This window comes from Dipodascopsis tothii (assembly GCF_038497935.1).
Source record: "Dipodascopsis tothii strain CBS 759.85 unplaced genomic scaffold V1510scaffold_50, whole genome shotgun sequence".
NCBI classification, from domain to species: Eukaryota; Fungi; Ascomycota; class Lipomycetes; order Lipomycetales; family Lipomycetaceae; genus Neoaidaea; species Neoaidaea tothii.
This window is the reverse complement of record NW_027118034.1, coordinates 18,018-39,440: the sequence shown is the minus strand read 5'-3', so window position 1 is coordinate 39,440 and position 21,423 is coordinate 18,018. Positions and strand designations below refer to the sequence as shown.

The following is a 21,423-nucleotide window of genomic DNA, read 5'->3' as shown; positions in this document are numbered from 1 at the left end:
GCGCTCCAGCAAGAATAATTCCCAATAGCGTAAAAAACTTTTTTCTCTTTCTATGTAGTACCATTATTCGTCCCAACTGGTACAAAGCAGCGCTTTAGAAAAAAAAATTACAATCGACATGAAAAATGGCAAAACTGAAACCAAACAAGATGTCTGCCAACAAAAGGGCGAAAATGCTCCCTGTGCACTCAAAAATGAATAGAATCAAGCCGAAAGATAGATCTGAGGCCGCAGAAACAGAGGTAGATGCTAACGATTCAAATTCAGAAGAGAAGAGGCGCTCTGCAGAAGTCCTGGGCCCTGATATTGTGACAACCGATGCAGACGCTGTTAAGACGTTCGAGCAACTGGTATGTTGCCTTTCTAGTGTTTCACTTTCTGACATTCGAAGGGCGTGATCGAACCACTGTGCGAGGCGTGCCGTAATCTTAAATTCACCTCTCCGACGCCGATTCAGCAGCAGTCTATTCCGGTTGCACTACAAGGTATAATTTGTCATTTTTACACAGCTAATAGTTCCCAGGACGGGATGTCATAGGACTGGCACAGACAGGAAGCGGAAAGACAGCGGCGTTTGCGCTGCCTATCCTTCAAGGTGAGATATCTCAGATCAGATGGAAATGCTAATTGCCAGCCTTGTGGGAGAAGCCATCCAGTCTGTTCGCTTGTGTTCTAGCGCCTACACGAGAGTTGGCCTACCAAATATCGGAACAATTTGATGCACTCGGTGCTATGATAGGTCTTCGCACTGCAGTCATTGTCGGAGGAATGGATATGATGGCTCAATCTGTCGCTCTTGCAAAGAAACCACACGTAGTGGTTGCTACTCCTGGGAGACTTATGGATCATCTGGAACACACCAAAGGATTCAGCCTAAGAGGTTTGAAATATCTTGTCATGGACGAGGCGGATCGATTACTTGACATGGACTTTGGTCCGATCATCGATAAACTCTTACAGATCATCCCAAGAGAGCGTCGGACATTATTGTTTTCAGCGACTATGACCTCTAAGGTAGAAAAGCTACAGAGAGCTTCCCTCTCTAACCCTGTGCGAGTCGCAGTATCGTCGAAATACGAAACAGTGAAGACACTACTTCAGTCTTATCTATTCTTCCCTTTCAAGTATAAAGATACGTATCTAGTCTACCTTGTGAACGAATCCGCTGGGCAGTCAGCCATTATTTTTGCTCGAACATGCAATGACACAGAAAGACTAGCTTTGATCTTGCGAAATTTGGGATTTGCTGCCGTACCTTTACATGGACAGATGACACAATCTGCACGCCTTGGTGCTTTAAATAAGTTCAAGTCTGGTGCAAGATCGATTTTAGTTGCTACGGATGTAGCAGCGAGAGGTTTGGATATCCCCCTCGTGGACTGTGTCATTAATTACGATATTCCAACCGACTCAAAGCAATACATTCACCGCGTCGGAAGAACCGCTCGCGCAGGTCGGGCTGGAAAAAGTTTGTCTTTGGTAACTCAGTACGACCTAGAACTCTTTCTCCGCATTGAAGGAGTTTTGGGCAAGAAACTAGAAGAATATCCTCATGATAAAGAGGCAGTCATGCTCTTAGCAGAGCGAGTCGGCGAAGCTCAACGTGAGGCTATAAACGAGATGAAAATCATTCATGCCAAAAAGAAAGGTCGCGAATCGAAAACCGGGCGGAAGAGAAGCCGAGAAGACATGGACCGAGAGGAATCATGAATAATTATACTGTACGATTTATTCGATGTATAATTACTAGAAGATATTCACTAGATACTATTATAGTCCTCTTCCGCGATCGTTCAGCTTCGACTCAACAATTTTTTCGACCATGTCACCAAGGATACTGCCGGAGCTTGAGCTGAGTTGCTTCTCAATTTGGAGCGTAACCTGCTTCTCAAGAAGTTTTCCCATTAGGTCAACCTCAACGTTAACGGTTTCACCAACAGTTTTTGTAGCAGTAACAATTTTCTCTTGAGTATATGATATGAGCATGACTGAAAAACGGTTGTTAGCGTCGTCGGCATCAATTACAGTCAAAGATGCACCATCAACACATATAAAGCCCTTTTCCACAATGTAGCGCATAATTTCAGGGTTTTTCGGAGAGAAATAAAACGTCTTCGCATTTCCATCTGGAGTGATGGAAATAATCTCGGCTGTGGTATCAATATGTCCCTGCACAAAGTGACCACCAAAGCGCACATGACCTGCCACAGCCCGCTCAAGGTTCACTTTTTTTCCGGGAACAAGTTCGCCGAGATTCGTGCGTCTCAGTGTCTCAGGGGCCACTCCAACTTTGAACGAGGTGGAGTCAAATTGCGTAATTGTGACACATGTGCCTATTCGCTTCAGTTTTGTAAAAAGAAGCGCAGCTTACCATTCACAGCAATACTGTCGCCGAGATGAGCATCTTCAAGAATAGGGCCCACGTCGGTTATGACGATGGAGCTGCCGTACCCCCCGACATCGGTAGTGTCGGTTTCAATGAACTCTGACACCGCTATTGCTTAGCTACTGTTCTCCGATATGCTACCTACTGCCCATGTGCTCCACAATACCCGTGAACATCTTGTAGCACTCGTCTATCCGAAAACTTGAGGTAGGTACGTAAGTTGTGCAAAGGTTCACGGAGATCGAAAAGTGGATCAGTAAATATCAAAAATACTACCTTCATCAAAATCTCCACTACGCGCACACAACCTTGACATTTACAATCTTATGTGTTAAACCAACTCGTTGTGTTTATGTCACGTGATAGAATCAAATTAACATCGATATAATGCGTGCAGGCGAATACTGGTTGGATTATCCAGTCCAGAAGTCATAGACGCTACCAATACCTTCTGTTAATCGTCAATATCTCTTTGTTACTGGATCAATAAACTACCGATGGTATCCGTGCAGGTGAACAGCGCCGGCGATTCTGAAAACTTGGCCGACAAAGACGTGCCTATCCCCCTCGGCCCGTCTATCAAGAGAAGTAACGGTCAGTGCACTCAGCTCTTCCGGGTGGAACGCTCAGGTCTTGCTGATTTGTAATTGTTCATTGCTTACAAGGAAAGACAAATCCTCCGATCTTCACAATAAAGCCAGCTTGAAGAAGCGGACACGCGCTACTTCGAATTCCGATTCAGAATCAGAGAGAGATGATGGACACTCCGACCTAGATCGATCCATAAGAGAGAAATCTTCTCATAAAAAACAGAAGCCTGAGAGTGTAACTACAACTGGTCCAGGTGAAGCGGACGCGTTTAATCAAGCTGCTCCCGCGCATCCTCTCAAAGACGATGCCAACAGCGGGGAGATTGTATCTCCACGGAATGTAGAGGACAAGGAGTCCTCTAAGGACAAATTCGGGGATGTGGCAAGTAAAGAGAAGGCTCCGATATCCACAAAAGCCGTACAATCCGAAGGTGAGTGATCGATAAATCGAGAGGATAGTTAATATTGGCACAGACATTTCACCACCCATTAATGCTGATCTCAACGACAATGGGCAGATTGAAGCAAACCCCCTACTTTCGGAAGTAACCGCGAGGTCGGTAACATTTGACAAGACTGAAAGCAAGATCGAAGCAGAAGTTGGAGGTGTTGAGAGTTTTGCTGTTTTCAAGGACACAAATCCGGTAGATGCCAAGAATCCGTTTACTACTGCTGCCTCTCCGTTTACCACATCAACCTCACCAGCATTCAAAACATCGTCATTTGGATCAACGAGCACATTTGGTAGACCTTCCGCAGTCATGTCCTCGGCCTTCGTAACAGGAAAGGTACGATTCGTCATAGTATTCAGCCTAATAACATAAGGCAGCACCCTTCTCGTCATTCCTGTCCTCGAATCCTTTTTCAGTATCCAAGTCCGCAGACGAAAAGTCAAAAGAATATACAGAGACTGATGACAAAGATGCCGATAAGGAATTGACGGGCGACTCAGAAATATTACAGGGTGACGATAACCTTTACGTACAAGTGAGTCAACCGTTGACTGAACAGCAAGTGGAAACAGGCGAAGAGCTTGAAGAGTCGATCTACTCATGTCGAGCGAAGTTATATCTGCTAGACACTGCAAACACTCAGAATGGGTGGAAGGAGAGGGGTGTAGGATCACTACACTTGAACAAAACAAAACAAAATTGTGAAGATAAGACAAAGGTGAGATACCGCATCGTGATGCGTTCGGATGGGTCACTACGTGTAATTCTCAATCTTCCAATTTATAAAGGATTGCAGTGTATGGCTGGAATGAAGAGTTCGCTGGCCACAGAAAAATTTATTCGGATTGCGGCGTGGGAGGACAAAAAGCCGGTCCAGTACGCTTTACGCGTAAGTATATCGTCACGGAGTTTCACTAATTCTCAAGATGGGAAACGAGGCTACTGCAAAAGACCTTTTGAATCATATAAATGCCACCCTTCAAGATGTACAGTAGATCAATATTATATTGGTGTATAGGTGAACTATTAAAGAAAGCTGTGCGTAATTTGTATTTCCCAACTAAGATACTAAACATATTTATGTACTTCACTCTCAGTTAATGGCGACTATCAAAATGACAACACTGATATTGCCAGCGGTTTCAACTGCGAACATCCCTCAGCTGAGCGTGGACTTAATCGTATCTACTCTTCATCTACAATATGAGCAGTCGCTAGATGATCTTGGGACAGTGTATCCCTTCACGTCTCCATCTGACTATCATCCTGCAGTAGCTTTAAGCACCGCCATACAAGTTTTCAGTCGCCCTGATTTGGGGATCACTTGTCTACAACAACGATCGCCGACTCTACCTGGAAGCAAGACGAAGTTTATTGAGGATGTATTGCTGCCTTTCATCCGGGCTGGCAATTTTTCTCGAATAATCTTACTTTCATCCTCGGACGCAGCAAGACGGCTGGACGTTCGAGGATCCCGATCCGTGCTACTCAATGACCAAGATCTTTTAGGCCTCATGAAATCCTTACAGATTTCTGAGCCTCACACTTCGTCGGTCACCAGGTCTCGGCTTCCCGGATCGGGAGTGACCGTTCCTTTGCTTTGCGCTCTTGCTGGATTATACGATAAGACTACACTTCAATGCCTCGTCAGATACGCCTTTGACGGAGATAATTTCGAAGATGCTCACCAACTTGCGAAAGACGTTCTTGAAATTTTAGGTGCCAGTGATACTAGTGTACTGAGTGAGCCGAAGTCATGGAAGGGCGTTTACGGAAAGCCTGTTAAGGTGGGGATTGAGCATGGCTTATACGGATAAGCTATCTTGACACGTTCCAAAGGTAACATTCAATTATATATATACAAGCAACTTCGCCGCTTAGTTCATCAATAGAAGTCCTATACAGGCTTTAGGGACTCACTAATGGGTCTCCTTGCCAAAACATTTACACCTTCGGGAACATAAACTGAAACTTGCGCGCCGCCTTCTGGTATCTTCCCTGTTATTCTAAGTTCTACATACCCTACACCACGAACTACCACGTCTATACCTCCGCCGTCAACCCGAAAATCCCCAGCCAGTGCGAGACGGCGAGCGGTGTCTGCTGTGACAGCGAGGCCTCGAACAGTCTGTGTGAGAACAGTCTCTTTAGCTCGCTCGAAACTGGAATTCACGATTGTGGTCAATACCGCTTGCTCTCCAATCATCGGCCACGCTATCAATGAGGCATCGTCTGATTTAACGTAGATCAACCCTCCTATGTTCAAACACTGCCCAGGTTTGATCGTTTTGTGTTCGCGACCTTTAAGGCTAAGAATTCTTCCTGCCACTAATTGTTTTATCATCTCTGGCTTGACATACTTCCACAAGACGTTATCTGAATTCTCGACCCCTGGTAAATCAATTATGGACTTGACTTTCTTGCCGCAGATAACGTCGAACTTAAGCTTCTCCCTGGTCATCCCTGGAATAAAGCTTGAGCCAGGCCCATCTTTTTTCTTGTTCCGCAGGTCAGCGTTAAACAGGGATATTATCTGTCTGATCAACCGAGACTTGCCGACGTTGTTAAATCCGAAAAAGAAAGTCCGTTCAGGGATCGAGCGGACAAGCTCCTTCAAACCCCAGCCCTTCCGCGCTGATACAATATGAACGTTCTCCACAATTCTAGAATCCTCGTTGTACCACACGTCTTCTCGAGTGTGTTTCTCTTGCTTTCGTAGTAAAGACGTTTGTTGGTCTCCGGATAATCTGCTAAATTGTTTATCGCTTAACTGAGGCAAATTCCTGCTCTCAAGGATCTCAGTTGAGACGATGGTTTTACTCGCCGTCGTCAAAGCCTTCGCGCGACTCCTCATCTGTTCCGACCTGAGAGCAGCGTTTAGTATGTTCAATGCATATGGCCGTAGTCTTTGGCTTGCCTCACGATAGTTTCCGCAAAGCAGGTCCGCCCTATTTACGACTATCGTATCATTTGGGCCAAAATCATTTTCATCGAAAGGGTATAATAGAGATGCGGGTAAGTCGTACGCATCTATAACATGAACAACGTTTGCCTTAGGCGGTATTTTTTGACGGACATCTTCACCACTGATGCTTTCGCCAAGCGGGTTGCTTAAATTTGTAGCGGAAAAATGAAGGATTGAGTGGCATCTATAGCACACCCTGTCTGCCTCTCCCTTGGTGTTTTGAACTACCGAAGGCCTTCCTGACGAACGAAGCAGCTCGAGTAGTGTTGATCTGATCGCCTTTTCATCTCCGACAGTTGAGTCGTATTCACTTTCTGTTCCAGCTAGCAAATGCAAGCTATGCGTATCAAATGATTCCAAACTGCTTGAAAAGACTTCCTCCTCATCGTGTTTGTTGCCAGACTGTGGGTGGCCTTTCGATTTTAGGGGAAAATATCCCGGGCGTTCTTTTGAATCTGCCTGCGCAATTGCTCCGCATGACTTACATTTCCTTGTAGTTAAATATCTTCGTGCTCCAATCCTCCAGCTGAGCTGTTGTACGGCTGAGCGAAGCATCGATCGGTTGTGCTCGTACAGGGCCGGATATGGACGAAAAGTTTTGTTACGGAGCAAATTTGCTCCCAACGATGGCGGACCACGCTAATCTACTTTTACTAACCCTCTTATGATATCATTGTTGGCCATGGCCTACACAGATTTACTGGAGGACAGAGATAATGACGAGTGTCGGATATGCTGGCTGAAGGAGATTGAGTCACCGGAAAGAGGACCACTATTATCGCCTTGCCGCTGCTCTGGAACCTCAAAGCTGGTACATAATTCTTGCTTGCAGAAATGGCGGCTGAAATCTACCGACAGGAGATCATATCATACGTGCAACGTCTGTGGTGAAAACTACGATGTATACACCATTTGTCTCACCAATTTGTCAGCTTTGAGAATACAGCTTCTCACTACTATGCTGATTGTGGCTATACTGATTTACTATATGTATCGGTGCTCCTGCGATTCAGCTTACACAAGTGTCAATGTGCTCCTGGGTAGAACAATAGCGAGATGCGTACTTTGGGATGATCACGACGACACTAATCGTATTCAGCCAGGAACATTTGCTGACAGACTAGCGTTATCCTTGACCAATATTGCAGGGTATGTACTTCGAGTGTTGTAAAACGGATCGGAAATGATCGTAATGCACTCCAGTTTTTTGCGTCGGTATGTACAATATATTTTCTCGAATACAACGCGAAAGTTCTAGATGACGTATTCCCCTCTCCAGCGCTTCTGGGTCGTAGTACCTAGGCTCACCTTAACACCATCACGCCTGACCCTCCTCTCGCTGTTTCAACTTTTTTTCCAACTTCTCGAATTCTTTAAGTGAGATTTCTTCTTCGGGATCTAGGACTTGCTGGACGCCGGAAACCTCGTCCACGTAGTGCATTAGCATGGCCTCGATACCGTTTTTCAGAGTGACACTAGAACTATCGCATGATCTGCATGCACCCTTCAGTTGCAGCTTGACAATTCCGTCATCAAAGCCCCTGTAAGACACGTCTCCACCATCTTCTTGAATTGCCGGTCTGATACGAGTGTCGATAAGTTCTTTGATCATACTTACGACTTCGGAGTCGCCCTCTTGAAATGCAGTATCTTCATTCGCGCTTGTTCCTTCCACTACAACATTTCCGCCTCCAGATGCACTCAGATGTTCAGTAACGATACTGAAGACTTCAGGCTTGAGAACTGGCCATTTCGTTTCCGTATCCTTTTCGATAGTAATGAAATCCGAACCGAACATCACTGATTTTACTCCATCAATGGAAAAGAGCTTCTTTGCCAGCGGTGATGAATGAGCCTCTCGCCCAGAAAGAAATTCCACGGTACGACTACCGGGTGGCAACAGCTCCACACTTGGAAGAAATTTGAGGGCATCCGGGTTTGGGGTTGTCGCAGTCTGTATAAACATCGAGCGGCGCTGCGCCATCGAAGTCCCCAGCAGAGGAAATCTCTGGCGTGCATGGAAATCGCTTGCAAAACAGGTGGTGCTGCGGCCCTGCCCAGATAGCATCCGACTGGCAAAACGCCGGTCAAAATTGCGAAGAAACATGTCGCGGTAGGTGTGCTGTAAAAATCTGATTCTCACCAGTGAATCGCTGGTTGTAATAAATGTAGTGATGGGAGTTGAGCACACACGTTGGCCACTCGTGATGCGATATTACTAATCTTTTTATGTTCAAAAAACGGTAGTTACAAATGACGACACACCTAAAATAATAATATACAGATAATTATAACATAGTACACCCTGAATGCGGTTCCGTTATGGTTGAGGTTATCTCTCTTCCTCCTCGCTATCGCTACTAAAATCTTCGTCGTAGAAGGATGCAAACTTTGGCACGCGCTCGCCACTATTTGCACTTGACATGGAACTCTGGCTAGTGGTGCTGTGGCTGCTGCTGTTTCTGCTGGAACTAGAACTAGAAGCTACTGTGCTCTCCTCCTTGTAGACGGTGCGACCTACCCGACTCTTATCTATTGATGGGCGATCTTCTGCGACCGAAAGTTCGACTTGCTTCTTCACTTCTTCAACCGCTGCTTCGACCTGCTCGAGATAATCAACATCGGTGAATCTATCTGATTCGCCCCGTCCTTCCATCTTCTCTGCATTCTCAATAATTTTCAGAAGTTTAGCTCGCTTCTTTTGACTCTCTGCTCGCTCCCGCTCGTCTTTGCCTTCGAGGAACTGCACCAACTCTTTAGCTTGACGCACGCTTCGCATCCGTCGTCCGTCAAGATTACGGAAGCTGTCGTTTTCTCTCTCAAGCTCTTCCTTTGTCATGTGCTTTCTTCGTCTGGCCGCGGCCATTCGCCCTCCCTGTGCCCTCAACTGAGAACCGAAACCACCCTTGCCTCCACATAATCTGAAGTTCAGTCGAAGATTAAGTTCATGACTAGAACCGGCATCAAAGTTCCCATCATCGACGAGGTCCTGGAGGAAGACTGTCCGGTCACTGACTGGTAAAGATCTGCCAGATCGATAGGTCACATATGTTCTTTCCGACACTGGCTGCGGTAATTGACGGTGTAGAATGCGGTACAATGATGCCAAAGACTTGTCGCCAGTAATAGCTATAAATATAGCATCCACACCGGGTACGGTTGCGACGAAAACATTGATCATGCTCATGTTTGCTGACGACGGTGAACAAGGTACGTGAAGTGAGAAGGTGGTATATTGGTCAGGACTCATCGCTCCCAGCGGTTAGTGTGCTTATTACGAATATGTTAGTCATCAAATTGTAGTTAGGTCAAAAACCCTAAAGCAGTCACAATAGTCATTAGGTCCCAGTACCTCCGAAGTAATCAACACAAACATCCCACTCCGCCGGTGACTAGATATTTTCATATCCAAACTCCAGAAGCCATCACAGTTCATACGCTGATTATATTGTCGAAAATATCAATATGCTGATCCCCAAGGAAGACCGCAAGAAGATCCACATGTACCTCCTCAATGGTATGTCTAAGCTTTCACTCTAGTGTGATCTATAGGGGATTTCTCGTTCATATGCTAACGAGAACAGAGGGCGTGCTTGTGGCAAAGAAGGACTTCAACCAGCCTAAGCACGACGAGATTGACACGAAGAACCTTTACGTAAGTCAATTATATTTGATGTGTGACTGACGTTTAGGTCATTAAGGCTCTTCAGTCGCTTGACTCGCGGGGTTACGTTAAGACTCAGTTCTCGTGGCAGTACTACTACTACTCTCTCACCGACGCTGGTATTGAGTACCTGAGAGAGTGGCTTCACCTTCCCGCTGAAGTTGTTCCGGTCACCCACAAGAAGCAGGTCCGTCCCACTACTGGCGGTCGGCGGGAATTCAGACACTAGATCTGCGCATGTGTTTATATAAAAAAAACATACAACATAGGGTAGAAGAGCGATGTAAAAGTAAATATTAAATGAAGTCATTTATTTTCGTTCGTTAAAACTGTGGATTGTAACATCTTGCAACATCGATATATCTTCGTATAGAGTGTAACGTGTTCGTGCGGTATATTAGGTGAAATTGCTACTCACCAACTTCATCTATAGTGGGTATAGAAGAGCCATGGCTAGTAAGGCTGGTTGAGCTTGAGTTGAAAGGATCTTGGAAGCCCAACTTGTAAGGACTGGAACTAGGAGTCGAGCCGTAGGTATTATTTAATGGCGTAGTGGTGTATTCGCCATGGTCTGATGAGCCTGAGGGATACGGTTCATCCCAGCCGATAATGCGTGTAAACTGACTCCACAATACATTGTGGCTTGATGGTCCCTTACACACAATACTCTTCGCCTGCGCAATGAACAAGAGATCGCTGATTTCCTCTCGGCTGGACAATAGGACCAATAGCAGATCTTTGTAAGAGCGCTCACCTATATTTCCTTGCAAAAGGTTGAAGAACGATGAGTTATGCTCAACAAGCGCGGCAATTTCCACTGGACGATCGATAAGGGGCAGAAGAATTTGCGGCGCGATCTCTTGCAGCGGTACACTACTCTTTCGTCTTTGCTTTCCAGTATCCAGGTCAGACCATGGAGATACAGGCGACGAATCGCCGCTAGATACCGATATCATCCTGATATTTGGACACCGTCAGACTTTGTTCTTTTGAGTGGAATGTGTCTTCAAGTGGAATGTGTCTTCAAGTGGAATGTGTCTTCAAATTGTTCAAATTGTCGGTATTATGGAGCACGAAGGGATTTCTCGTGAGTTGTGAGAGAGCCCTGTACACCACTACTTAGACTTCGGGTGTTTCTTTGTTCCAAATGGTCATTCAGCTTATCGTGTTTCCAGTATTTCAAGGAGAGTGGTGTTTCTCTGTCTCCTTTACTGTTGCCACCTGGGTTTTGTAGGTTGATGGTAACGGTAGAAAACGTGGAGCGTCGTGTGTAATTTAAGATGTAATATCTGAACTCGTATTTGCATGTATCAATGCGTATTAAATTTCATGTGTTCAGAAGGTTCGTCCTTGTAATAATTTAATGGGCGGTGGGTGAGCTTTGAAAACGCCTTGATCATGACCTTAATTTAAGCGGAGATCTTTCACAGGTTTAGCATACTTAGTACTAGCGCGTGGCATATACTCCATAAATGTCTCCCAAAACGCTAAACTGCCAGCGGTTACAATGCGGGGAAGTGCCACAACACGTGAGCCTATTGGTGTAAATGTGGAAAATACTATGTATAATATCAGCTGTCACACAGTACTCACGACTTCCTCTCTTAAGACGTCATTCCTTGTTTTACACGAGTCTTTCTTCCACTTCAATTGTCAAGATTGGCTTGTTTCTCCAACATATCGTCAAAACGCACGTTAGGCGACAAATCGGCTTGTTGACAGTTTTAGTATACAAATATCTTGTCTTCTGACTGCTATCTATATTCTTGTTCAGGTAAAGTGCTCTTATTTATTCAACATAATCCTCGTTGGACTTTGACCTGAGCACTTTTTTTGCACAGAAAACATCAGATCGGTCGAACGATCAGGGAACAGGCATCAACTAAACAAATAAACCGCAGGATTGGTGTGAAATCACTGATCATGCTATATATGTCAATTTCGTGTTAATCGATTCTGTTTCTGTTTCACTTCGCACCATCAGTGGAAACCAGATAATACACGCACAGGCACTGTTTTCGTCGATAATTCGTTTCATGATCAAAATTATAGAAGCCACAACATTTGTTCGGCTATAACGTCAGAAAATTTGGACAACTAGATGCTTTAAAGGTTAAACAGACACTCGCCTGACGATATTACATGGAGTATAAACAGATCTAGATATACACGTTACTGTCTGGGGTCCAAGTGCTTTGTGCGAACTGATAAATAAGTAATGCACCCGATCGAAATCGTGATGCCGTCGAACCGTCCGGTGTCTCCAATCGGCTCGCCATCTGAATCATTATCTGACGACGACATCTCAGAAAATCCGGTTCCCGGACGACTGTCTGCACTCTCTTCCAGACGGCCGTCGTATGCGGCTGAGTTTTCTTCGCGTCCCAGACCCGCAGTATTGACACCGACCAGCTCACATCCGTCACCAGCCGTCAATTTTGACACAGACAAGTGGCTTGCCGGTTTACACGCCACCACATCTCCACTCATGAACGGCGACATGGTGGATTATCCTACCCGAAGGTGGAGTCTTTGGGGAGATCAAGGAAACAACCCAGTTTCTGCATCTACAGCACCGTTTTTTGGAATTCACGGAGGCGGTGCTGATTCCAACCTTCAACCGATGAAGTCTGGTTCCGGGTCGAGTGTCATGCATTCTACAGACAAAATTACTCTGGGGGGTGCTGTTTTGACGGGTCCATTGCAGCAGATCGATCTGTCCAGAGCGTACAGGTCTATGTCATTCTCCCATGCGGATGTGCCCCTGGGCAGAACTTCAAAGCAAGCCCCCCCCGGCCTCGATGAGACCATTTTTAGGGAGAACGATTTGAGCATGCCCTATGGAGCTGGAGGGGTCACTCTTGGTGGAGCTGGTGGTTTATCTGACTCACAAGATCCTGTGGATGCATTGCAGAGGTCATTCAACGGACTTAATACTTCAGCTCTGGGCGCACCTTTTACCGAAAATTCACTTTTTCCGAGTGCGAAGAGTATTTGGAACGACACACACTCGCGGCGTCATTCATATGCTGCCGGAGACCTAAATTTTCCATCTGCGGCCATCAACAGTCCTTCTTTTGCCAGCGTGGCCGGGTCTCAAATCAATTCCGGTAATCCAAACACGCCGTCAATTTCCCAGGTGCAACACTCCACAGGAAACCAGAATAAACAGGCTATGCTGACTGAGCAAATTCATCTGCCGTCGCAGCAGATCCAGCAAACAGTAAATGGCGAATCTGCCAACAATAATAGCGCTTTATACAATTCGCCCGGAGACTCGAACGCTTTTTACAGAAGCCTGTGTGCTGACGTCGATGCATACTTCTCCCACAATGAGGACCACGTGCCTCCAAAATCTCTGACTGCCGATCTGTCTCTGACAGGTAGCTCTTCAAGTTCGCACACAGTCATCAATGGAGCACAATCAGCTGTCCAGAAACTTTATTATGTCGAGTTCAAGGGTGGCCGTTTAGATGTATTCTACATACCAGAGGGATCGGGTCTTAACGTTAAGCATGGCGACCTTGTCATTGTCGATGCTGACAGAGGCAAGGATCTGGGAAAGGTCACGCATGAGAATGTCAGCGTAGAGGACGCCAGACAGCTAAAGATCCAGCAGCACCAAGAGCAGCAAGCGGCGCTCCAGCAAAGCTCCGATCCTGCAAACTCAACAGCGAAGACTGAGAATGTGAATATGGTGAACATCCTGCAACCGAAACAAATCATCCGATTTGCCCAGCCAAACGAAATACAGCAGCTCTTCGTCAAGAGGGCTGACGAAGAAAAGGCCATGAAAATATGCGTCTCTAAGGTTGAAGAACGAGGAATGGCTATGCAAGTTCGCGACGCAGAATACCAGTGGGATCGACGAAAGCTCACATTTTTTTACACCGCGAGCCATAGAATTGATTTTAGGGATTTGGTGCGTGACCTGTTCCGTATTTACAAGACACGGATTTGGATGTGCGCTGTGAATCAGGCCGGTACGAAGAACAGTCCTACCCCAGGCAACACGAGCGTCTCGAGTTCAACACCACGATCGGTCAACAGTCAGTCACAGCTACTGTCATCTGGAATAGGTACTCATCAAGCCCCCCAGTCGGTCACGCCAGTCGCCCATGCGACTTCAGGTCATGGCGGCGATTTCGTCCCGCAGGCGTCGTCGACGACCACTCAAAATTTGGGCGATATGAAGGCTAGACAGCGACAATACGCCATCCAGGGTATGTACGCGAACGGTTTTTCGCCTGATATGCTGGGAATTCCATCCCTGTTCACGCCGTCAACGTCTTCGCCATTGGATCCAATGACACAGCCAATACAGATGTCAACGAACAACACACCAGCGCACAATGTCCATTTGCAATCCATACAGGCTATTCCGGGAATGAAAACGAACCCAGCTATGTGATTTCTTACAAGGAGTGCATTTTGATCCGGCCTTAAACCATTGTTATAAAGTCTTTTTGTAAAATTTGTTGAACGATTTGGTAATGTATGAATTTCACTATGAATTATTTGACGCGATCCCACCCACAACGGGTGCTTTCTCGTCTTCGATTTTGTAACGCGGGAGTTTGTCCCTTTCGACTTGTATATACTGGTACCTGTTTTCTAGCAATGATCTTTGGTTATTTAGTGATGACTCCAGTCTCATCCAGATTTTGTTAAATGAACACTCTACATGTGTCAATTGTCTGTGTTTAAAGGATTGCAACTCTTGTGGGATGGATAGACGGGAAATAAATAAAAGAATTAATAAATGGTCTCCACAAACATCCTCTATCGTTCGTGTTTAAACACAAAAGTATATGGAGGATTTTCTCATTATATTGTTCTATACATGGGCCACCATTCTATAGGCAACTCGCTTGACTATCGCTTATTGTCTATTGTGCGTGCAACTTCAAAGCATCAAGTTAGTTCTGACGACTATCGCGGCTGGACGCGATGCCTGGTTTATATCCACTAATTCATAAGGAAATGTGCAACTTCTAATGACAAGGCATCCGCAATGACAAAGCATCCAGTCCTCTAATCCAATGATCGTACAAACTTCAGCAATATTTTATGCCCTTTGAGCCTCACGTATCACTCGTTTCTACTGGGCACTGTTCGTTCTTGCGACTTGATTCAGACTGACACGCTCCTGTGCGTTTGACTGACAGTGTGCGTGATCCCATTATAAACACGAAACTAGCGCGGCGTAGTACGTGGTCTCATACGGTACAAGACTACGCGTTCCCCTTCAGCGCCAATCGCCAAAGTAAGCAATATCCTAGTTAATAGTGTACCAGTCTACCCATATGCACGAGGTGCGCTGTAAGAATAAACAAACAAGAGCATATCTGCAATACAGCGAAACACTAGCCAGTAATAACTAGTTTCTCCGCATAGAGGAATCCCTTCGTATGCTACTTAGATCTTATAGGCATAATTGGTCTAAGAGTGTTTAGTTGAGCCACAGTGTCTTGTCTATTTGGTACCTGTAGCCCAGTCACCACCAGCGAGCAGCAAGGAATCAGAAACAAGTGGTGTACTTTCTCCCCTTGATGTGGGAACGTCTTATATCGGCCCTACAAATCTAATGTCCTCACGCAACCTTTCACTCCGCCTTACCTCATCATCAGTCCATAATCGCTCCTGAATTTTTTTTTCGTTATTGAGTGTATTTCACTATATATTTATCAGAATCAAGTAGATTGAATTGCTGGGCGCTTCTCGCAGACTGGTACGGCTGTGTTGCCACTAGACGTCAACCTTACTTGCAATCTCAAAATACGTTTCGGTTAATACTTGCAGCAGCAGGATTCAGCACGTTCTCCAGGCGCGTAAAGGCAAGATTTCGAGAATTATCGCAATCCAGTGCCATCCGCTAGAAAAAATTATTGGCTACAGGATCTTACTCTCAGAATCAGCAGGGAGTGAGGTAACGCTAAGGCCGATAGGAGGGGAGTAGGGATTGACTATATCAGCTTGTTTTGCTGGCTTAAGCCGCAAGCGATCATTCATAGGCATCCGAAGATTGTGTATGGTCAGAGGATACCACAAGGCGAAGACATTGGCTACCCCAGCTGCGATACATGAGCAGGCGGTCCTTTGTCATTTTTTGAGTTAATTTCAACATCCGGACATCAATATACAGCAGCCATGCAGAGCATAAAGTGTGTCGTTACCGGTGATGGGTGAGTTCTGGAATTTTCAATCCCGTAATCTCTTTGCTGACATTATACAGAGCTGTTGGTAAAACATGCTTGCTGATAAGTTATACCACGAATGCATTTCCTGGCGAATACATTCCGACCGTTTTCGATAACTATTCTGCCAATGTTATGGTGGACTCAAAGCCTATAAATCTTGGCCTATGGGACACTGCGGGCCAAGAAGATTACGACAGACTACGGCCTTTGTCATATCCTCAAACGGGAGTGTTCCTGATCTGCTTTTCCCTCGTCTCCCCTCCCTCGTTTGAGAACGTGAGGACGAAATGGTTTCCCGAAATCTCCCATCATGCACCCAACACGCCAATCATCCTTGTCGGAACCAAACTTGATCTCAGGGAGGACCGCAACACCATCGACAGACTGAGGGAGAAACGCATGAGTCCTATAACATATTCTCAGGGTTTGCAAATGGCCAAGGACATCGGCGCAGTCAGATACTTGGAATGCTCTGCGCTCACACAGAAAGGCTTAAAGAACGTTTTTGACGAGGCTATTCGCGCTGTCCTGAAGCCGGCGCCTACACCCAAGCGCCAGAAAAAATGCATTATCTTATAGTTGGTTTAATTTGGACGCATGGTTGATCTCTCGACGTCAAGATTAGTTACGATGTTTATCGATACTTCACTGTTTTTGTTCATTAATGTTTATTTTGTTTGAGCTTCCGGTTTAATAAGATCTAGTGTTTTGTTTACGCCTGATAACTATCAGATTTGCACTTTGTTATTCAGGCTGAACAGTTTCGTGTGCGCATTAGACTCCTTAAGAGGAGAGAGGTGACATACGTAATAACAGCCTTATGAGAGTTATTGACTTACGCATGTGTCTCACCAATGATCATTTAGGGCTTACTGTAATGTTTTATGGTAGTATATCGAACAGGTATGAATGATCTCGACTACTCAATTTCCTGTATCATACAAATGCACCTTTTCAACCAATACATATCCTTTGAATATGAGAGCTAGCAGTTCGGCTTAAGTCACTTAAGTCTGCACTAAAGCAGCACGAGATGGGTGAATAGTGCCTTCCGTGGTGTCCGTAGAAGACGCCGTCGACGCGCTGGTCTTCGCTTTCGTCTTGTCTTTGGCTATTTCCCGGCGCTCTTCTTCCAATTTCTCGTTCTTGAGGCGAATCTTCTCTTTACGATTGTCACTCTTCCCACCGCCGCCCGCTGTCAGCTCGACATTTATTTTTCGGCCCTCAAACTCAGTATGGTGCATGCGCAGACAAACGTTCATCCGCTTGACAGCCTGATCTCCAGTGAATTCAGCAAATGCAAATCCTTTTAACTTATTGGTCGTCGGGTTCGTGGGTAGCCTGATCTGGTCGGGCTTGCAAGCTGCTAGATGCTCCCGTAAGGTATTCTCTGTCGTGCTGTAGGGAAGGTTTCCAATGAACAAAAGAAAGCGGTTCCCTTTCTCGTTGGCGGTCTTGGACTTCTTGGTGGCGCCAGCACTATTCTCAGCGTCGTCTCTATCGACTTTCCGCTTCTTCGTCTTCGCAGGTTTGGCCTCGAGCTTGGCCTTGGCCTTCAAAACTTCCTCTTTCTCAGCATTCTTCTTCTCCAATGCAGCTTGTTTCTTTTCCAAACGCTCTTTCTTAGTCGCCTCCTTCTGCGACTTGTACAGCTCATCCGGTAGCTTCTCCTTAGCCTTTGTTGCAATTTTCGAGGTCACGTCAGCGTCAGCTTCTTCAGCGTCTACTGGATCCGATCCCTGTATAGCTAGCTTTCTTTTCTCCTTGGCAGCATTTCTGAACTCAAGCGCCTTCTGCTGTCTCTTAGATAATTTCTTGGCCGTTCCAGCCTGCTCAGCTTCGTCCATCTTGCCGGTCAACTCGAAGTTATTTGCGTAAAAATTGCTTATTTAACAGATACCTCGACCATAAAAAATTTGTCCCAACAGCATTACCCTGCGTTCCTGGGTGTTAAGAACAACAAAATATACGACGTTGTTTTAATTTTAGCACAGGGCTGAGCGTAACCATCACTTCTACTATTTTCTTATCGAATGCCAAAGCAGTGACTGGCTGCTTGTTCACCAGCGACTTCGATGACAGATAATATGGACAATAACTCGATTTCGGATAAGTCGTACACGTCGCAAGGGACGACGGGCGACAATGTCACGTCCGCGCAATCCCAGGCACCGCCGGCAGGGCCCCAGAGCAGCGAAGCGGACGGGACGCCTCTTCGGTCGCAACGATCGACAAAAGTGCAAGGCTCGTCAGTTCTACTTGACGATCCCAAACTTTTAGAGATTATGCACTCTGATGTGAGTAGCCAGCGCTCTCGATTAGAGGGCCGTGAATCGTTTCAGATTTCTAATATGATAGATCGGCGTCATCACTCTACTTTCGAGGTTGAAACATAGCATTACTACTGGAAAGGTGGGTTGATTTGCTGCAGCCAAATGGTGTCTCATTGAGCCGGTTCTGACTGTTGAAAGGAGTTTGCGAGTTTCATCAAGAAGCGAGCCACATACGAGGAGGAATACTGTCAAGGTAAGATATACCTCAGACGGCCGAATCTGACCGATAGGGCTTCGGCGGTTAACCCGCACGACGCAGGATGCCATCAAGAAGCCAGAAGGAAGACAAGACTCCTTTGCTGCCCAGTTTGATGAGACCGTGCGGATTCAAGATCAGCTGGCGGAGCATGCCTCAAAGTTTGCCTCCAGTCTGAACAAGATGCACGATGACTTGCACGAGATCTGTCGCACCACTGAGAAGTCCCGGAAAGCTCTTAAGGATAGCGGCCTGCGCAACGAAAAGAACGTCCTTGATGCAGAGGCACAAGTCGAGAAGACAAAGTCCAAGTACGACTCGCTGTGCGAGGAATTCGAGCGCGTCAAGTCGGGAGATCCTGCCAGACGGTCTGTTTCTCTCAAATTTAAAGCCAATAGAACCGGATCACAGTACGAGGAGGAACTTCAGCGCAAAGTGCAGGCTGCGGATGCCGACTACCGTCAGAAGGTGCAGACTGCGCAGGCGCTCAACCGAGATCTCCTCGACAACCTGAGACCAGCCACAGTCAAGCAGCTCCGTGAGAGCATAGCTGATTTCGACGCTTGTCTTGCGCTGAGTCTGCAGAAGTTTGCCAGTCTGTCCGAGACCCTGTCACTGAGCAACGGTCTCGCTGTATGCCCGATGAAGAGACAAAACTCAAACGTGCGCAGTGTTCGAGAGGCCGCCGCGCTAGTCGATAACGATAGAGACTTTTACAACTACGTCATGAAGGCTGGAAGCACCGGAGGGGCTGTGCTCCATCGTTCGGAGGTGCAATACCGTCAGCATCCGGTCCTTGCTGATGCAAATGCTTACAGCCAGGGAGGCGCTTACCAGCAGGCTACCAGCCACGCTCCACAGAATTACCCGTTGACTGGAGGTTCTCAACCGATCACAAGTGTCCCGCCGGTCGCGCGCAACGGCAGAGATCCCAACGGTGTCATGCAGCAGATGTTCCCAAGCGCTCCCGCGAATACGACGGCCCCCAAGCAGCGAGCCGAAGAGTTTTACGAAGATGGGTCGAGCTATCAGGACTCAATACAGCCGTCGATCACTGGCTCTGTCAACACTACCGGAACACAAGAGCCGATCGGTTCTGTACCTGGCTCTAGTATATTCGGTGTACCACTGGAAACGCAGATGGAAGCCGAGCGTGTCAGGCTCAATGTCGAGACTGTGCTCGCGCCGTCTTTCGTGCTGAAGTGTATAGAGGCTGTTGACCAGTTCGGATTAGAGACCGAGGGAATCTACAGAGTCAACGGGCTGGTCAGTGAAATCAACCATCTGCGGTCCGTCTTTGAAAAGTCGTCCAATCCGTTAGAGATTGACCTCGTTGGCAATCCCGATTATTTTCATCGCGATATCCACGTCGTTGCCGGTGCCCTAAAGCAATACTTTAGAGAGTTACCCGATCCCTTACTCACGAGAGAACTGTACAATGACTTTATATCAGCAGCTCACATTGAGGACAACGACTGCAGACGTGACGCCCTACATCTTTTAATCAACTCGCTTCGCGATGCCAACTATACCACGCTCAAGTACCTGGTATTTCATCTGTACAGAGTTCAAGACCGCTACCACAGAAACAGGATGTCGATCTCGAACCTTGGCATCGTATGGGGACCATCGTTACTCGAAGGGAACTCTCAAGGTGGACACTGGAACAATAGAGTCGAAGACCTGGCATACTATAACGTCATCGTGGAGACCATTTTGGCCAACTGCTACTCTATTTTTGATCCTGAGTAGTAGACTGCGTACATTTACGGCATAGGACAGACATGACTTTGGTCGTCGAACGATTAATTATATTTTGGTCAGATTTAATAGTGTGTAATTATTTGCGGCTTGTATTTTTATAGCTCTATATGAGTGTTGGTAATTTTGTGTTATAGGACAGTCTCTAATATAACATTCAAAAGTGATTGAATTGCGGTAGTGATACGTGACTGGAGTGGAAGATACGGTATGAGTCCTGTTAAGCGAGTGTAAGTTTTAGCTGGACGAGACCGTCGCTTTCGGCGCAGACAGTCTCGTAGTCATAGCCGCACCCGAAGAAGACTTCGAACCAGTCAGAGCTCCGAGGAATGACTGCTGCGGAAAGACAAGGTCCATGTAGCTGACAAGCAGACCAGCGATTGACATGCTGGATGTTAGCGGAGACATCGACTCGAACTTACAGAACCTTCATGAGCCCACCAGAGGAATCCTCGCCATCGGGAGAGTAGAGACCGGGAGCATCAGACGGTGGCTCGTTCAAATAGTGCTGGACAGCAATGAGGACGGCAGCCCAAGCGATAATCTTGTTGCGAAGGAACATCGCAACCATGGGCAGCGTCGAAGTAATTATACCCGCAGAGCTCTGCTGGCGGCGAATAGGTAGGGGCACATACTGAACTGAAAGCGCTTCTCTTTTTTTCGAAGACATTGTCGTGAGTTCGATGCTTTACGAGCAGGGGCCGTTGTGGAACGTTATAGATAGTGACGGATAACTAGACTCGAGTAAAAATTGCGGTGATGAGCCATCACGTGACCTGGTGGCTCATGTCAGCTGGTGTTAGATGGAGGTCGGGCGGGCTCTTGCGAATTTTTTTATCGCACGCGGGGCCTCACTGCGTCATAGCGGGGTCGCTT

At 46.5% G+C, this 21,423-nt stretch overlaps 14 protein-coding genes across 14 annotated transcripts; 7 read left to right on the top strand and 7 right to left on the bottom strand.

Annotated features, from left to right (window-relative positions):
* The first annotated feature begins 62 nt into the window (after nucleotides 1-62).
* V1510DRAFT_423734 (ATP-dependent RNA helicase) lies at nucleotides 63-2,099 on the top strand. The gene is made up of 4 exons (XM_066934980.1): nucleotides 63-350; nucleotides 392-485; nucleotides 524-595; nucleotides 635-2,099. Exons 1-4 carry the CDS (start codon nucleotides 126-128, stop codon nucleotides 1,708-1,710), a joined length of 1,467 nt encoding a protein of 488 aa, XP_066786563.1. The 5' UTR covers nucleotides 63-125; the 3' UTR covers nucleotides 1,711-2,099.
* V1510DRAFT_423731 (uncharacterized protein) lies at nucleotides 1,377-2,673 on the bottom strand. The gene is made up of 3 exons (XM_066934979.1): nucleotides 2,532-2,673; nucleotides 2,372-2,494; nucleotides 1,377-2,333 (listed from the first exon to the last, which is right to left on the bottom strand). Exons 1-3 carry the CDS (start codon nucleotides 2,560-2,562, stop codon nucleotides 1,771-1,773), a joined length of 717 nt encoding a protein of 238 aa, XP_066786562.1. The 5' UTR covers nucleotides 2,563-2,673; the 3' UTR covers nucleotides 1,377-1,770.
* A 119-nt stretch (nucleotides 2,674-2,792) lies between these two features.
* V1510DRAFT_423727 (uncharacterized protein) lies at nucleotides 2,793-4,495 on the top strand. Its single transcript, XM_066934978.1, has 5 exons — nucleotides 2,793-2,980; nucleotides 3,057-3,407; nucleotides 3,451-3,764; nucleotides 3,802-4,317; nucleotides 4,355-4,495. Exons 1-5 carry the CDS (start codon nucleotides 2,884-2,886, stop codon nucleotides 4,421-4,423), a joined length of 1,347 nt encoding a protein of 448 aa, XP_066786561.1. The 5' UTR covers nucleotides 2,793-2,883; the 3' UTR covers nucleotides 4,424-4,495.
* Nucleotide 4,496: 1 nt separating this feature from the next.
* V1510DRAFT_423725 (proteasome assembly chaperone 2) lies at nucleotides 4,497-5,385 on the top strand. The gene has a single exon (XM_066934977.1). The coding sequence runs from the start codon at nucleotides 4,529-4,531 to the stop codon at nucleotides 5,243-5,245; it is 717 nt and encodes a 238-aa protein (XP_066786560.1). The 5' UTR covers nucleotides 4,497-4,528; the 3' UTR covers nucleotides 5,246-5,385.
* V1510DRAFT_350602 (uncharacterized protein) lies at nucleotides 5,326-6,606 on the bottom strand (the record flags this gene model as incomplete). Its single annotated transcript, XM_066930859.1, has 2 exons — nucleotides 5,326-6,081; nucleotides 6,115-6,606. Coding segments are annotated over 2 exons (1,248 nt in total), but the record flags the coding sequence as incomplete, so codon positions are not given.
* Nucleotides 6,607-7,295: 689 nt separating this feature from the next.
* On the bottom strand, nucleotides 7,296-8,583 carry V1510DRAFT_297912 (scaffold protein Nfu/NifU N terminal-domain-containing protein). Its single transcript, XM_066930683.1, has 2 exons — nucleotides 8,451-8,583; nucleotides 7,296-8,385 (listed from the first exon to the last, which is right to left on the bottom strand). The coding sequence occupies exon 2, from the start codon at nucleotides 8,375-8,377 to the stop codon at nucleotides 7,712-7,714; it is 666 nt and encodes a 221-aa protein (XP_066786558.1). The 5' UTR covers nucleotides 8,378-8,385; nucleotides 8,451-8,583; the 3' UTR covers nucleotides 7,296-7,711.
* Nucleotides 8,584-8,599: 16 nt separating this feature from the next.
* On the bottom strand, nucleotides 8,600-9,614 carry V1510DRAFT_423723 (telomere stability and silencing-domain-containing protein). The gene has a single exon (XM_066934976.1). It carries the CDS (start codon nucleotides 9,578-9,580, stop codon nucleotides 8,726-8,728), a length of 855 nt encoding a protein of 284 aa, XP_066786557.1. The 5' UTR covers nucleotides 9,581-9,614; the 3' UTR covers nucleotides 8,600-8,725.
* Nucleotides 9,615-9,783: 169 nt separating this feature from the next.
* Nucleotides 9,784-10,386, top strand: V1510DRAFT_423719 (40S ribosomal protein eS10). The gene is made up of 3 exons (XM_066934975.1): nucleotides 9,784-9,910; nucleotides 9,978-10,048; nucleotides 10,086-10,386. Exons 1-3 carry the CDS (start codon nucleotides 9,859-9,861, stop codon nucleotides 10,284-10,286), a joined length of 324 nt encoding a protein of 107 aa, XP_066786556.1. The 5' UTR covers nucleotides 9,784-9,858; the 3' UTR covers nucleotides 10,287-10,386.
* On the bottom strand, nucleotides 10,318-11,446 carry V1510DRAFT_423718 (uncharacterized protein). The gene has a single exon (XM_066934974.1). The coding sequence runs from the start codon at nucleotides 11,011-11,013 to the stop codon at nucleotides 10,468-10,470; it is 546 nt and encodes a 181-aa protein (XP_066786555.1). The 5' UTR covers nucleotides 11,014-11,446; the 3' UTR covers nucleotides 10,318-10,467.
* Nucleotides 11,447-13,340: 1,894 nt separating this feature from the next.
* On the top strand, nucleotides 13,341-14,033 carry V1510DRAFT_354272 (PSP1-domain-containing protein; the record flags this gene model as incomplete). Its single annotated transcript, XM_066930885.1, has 1 exon — nucleotides 13,341-14,033. A coding segment is annotated over one exon (693 nt), but the record flags the coding sequence as incomplete, so codon positions are not given.
* A 2,174-nt stretch (nucleotides 14,034-16,207) lies between these two features.
* On the top strand, nucleotides 16,208-16,836 carry V1510DRAFT_370743 (P-loop containing nucleoside triphosphate hydrolase protein; the record flags this gene model as incomplete). The annotated part of the gene is made up of 2 exons (XM_066931450.1): nucleotides 16,208-16,242; nucleotides 16,293-16,836. 2 exons carry the CDS (start codon nucleotides 16,208-16,210, stop codon nucleotides 16,834-16,836), a joined length of 579 nt encoding a protein of 192 aa, XP_066786553.1.
* Nucleotides 16,837-17,067: 231 nt separating this feature from the next.
* Nucleotides 17,068-18,221, bottom strand: V1510DRAFT_423708 (uncharacterized protein). The gene has a single exon (XM_066934973.1). The coding sequence runs from the start codon at nucleotides 18,102-18,104 to the stop codon at nucleotides 17,265-17,267; it is 840 nt and encodes a 279-aa protein (XP_066786552.1). The 5' UTR covers nucleotides 18,105-18,221; the 3' UTR covers nucleotides 17,068-17,264.
* Nucleotides 18,222-18,243: 22 nt separating this feature from the next.
* V1510DRAFT_296913 (rho GTPase) lies at nucleotides 18,244-20,922 on the top strand. Its single transcript, XM_066930682.1, has 4 exons — nucleotides 18,244-18,554; nucleotides 18,616-18,669; nucleotides 18,729-18,783; nucleotides 18,821-20,922. Exons 1-4 carry the CDS (start codon nucleotides 18,333-18,335, stop codon nucleotides 20,536-20,538), a joined length of 2,049 nt encoding a protein of 682 aa, XP_066786551.1. The 5' UTR covers nucleotides 18,244-18,332; the 3' UTR covers nucleotides 20,539-20,922.
* V1510DRAFT_370725 (uncharacterized protein) lies at nucleotides 20,785-21,217 on the bottom strand (the record flags this gene model as incomplete). Its single annotated transcript, XM_066931449.1, has 2 exons — nucleotides 20,785-20,935; nucleotides 20,970-21,217. The coding sequence occupies 2 exons, from the start codon at nucleotides 21,215-21,217 to the stop codon at nucleotides 20,785-20,787; spliced, it is 399 nt and encodes a 132-aa protein (XP_066786550.1).
* Between the last annotated feature and the right edge of the window lie 206 nt (nucleotides 21,218-21,423).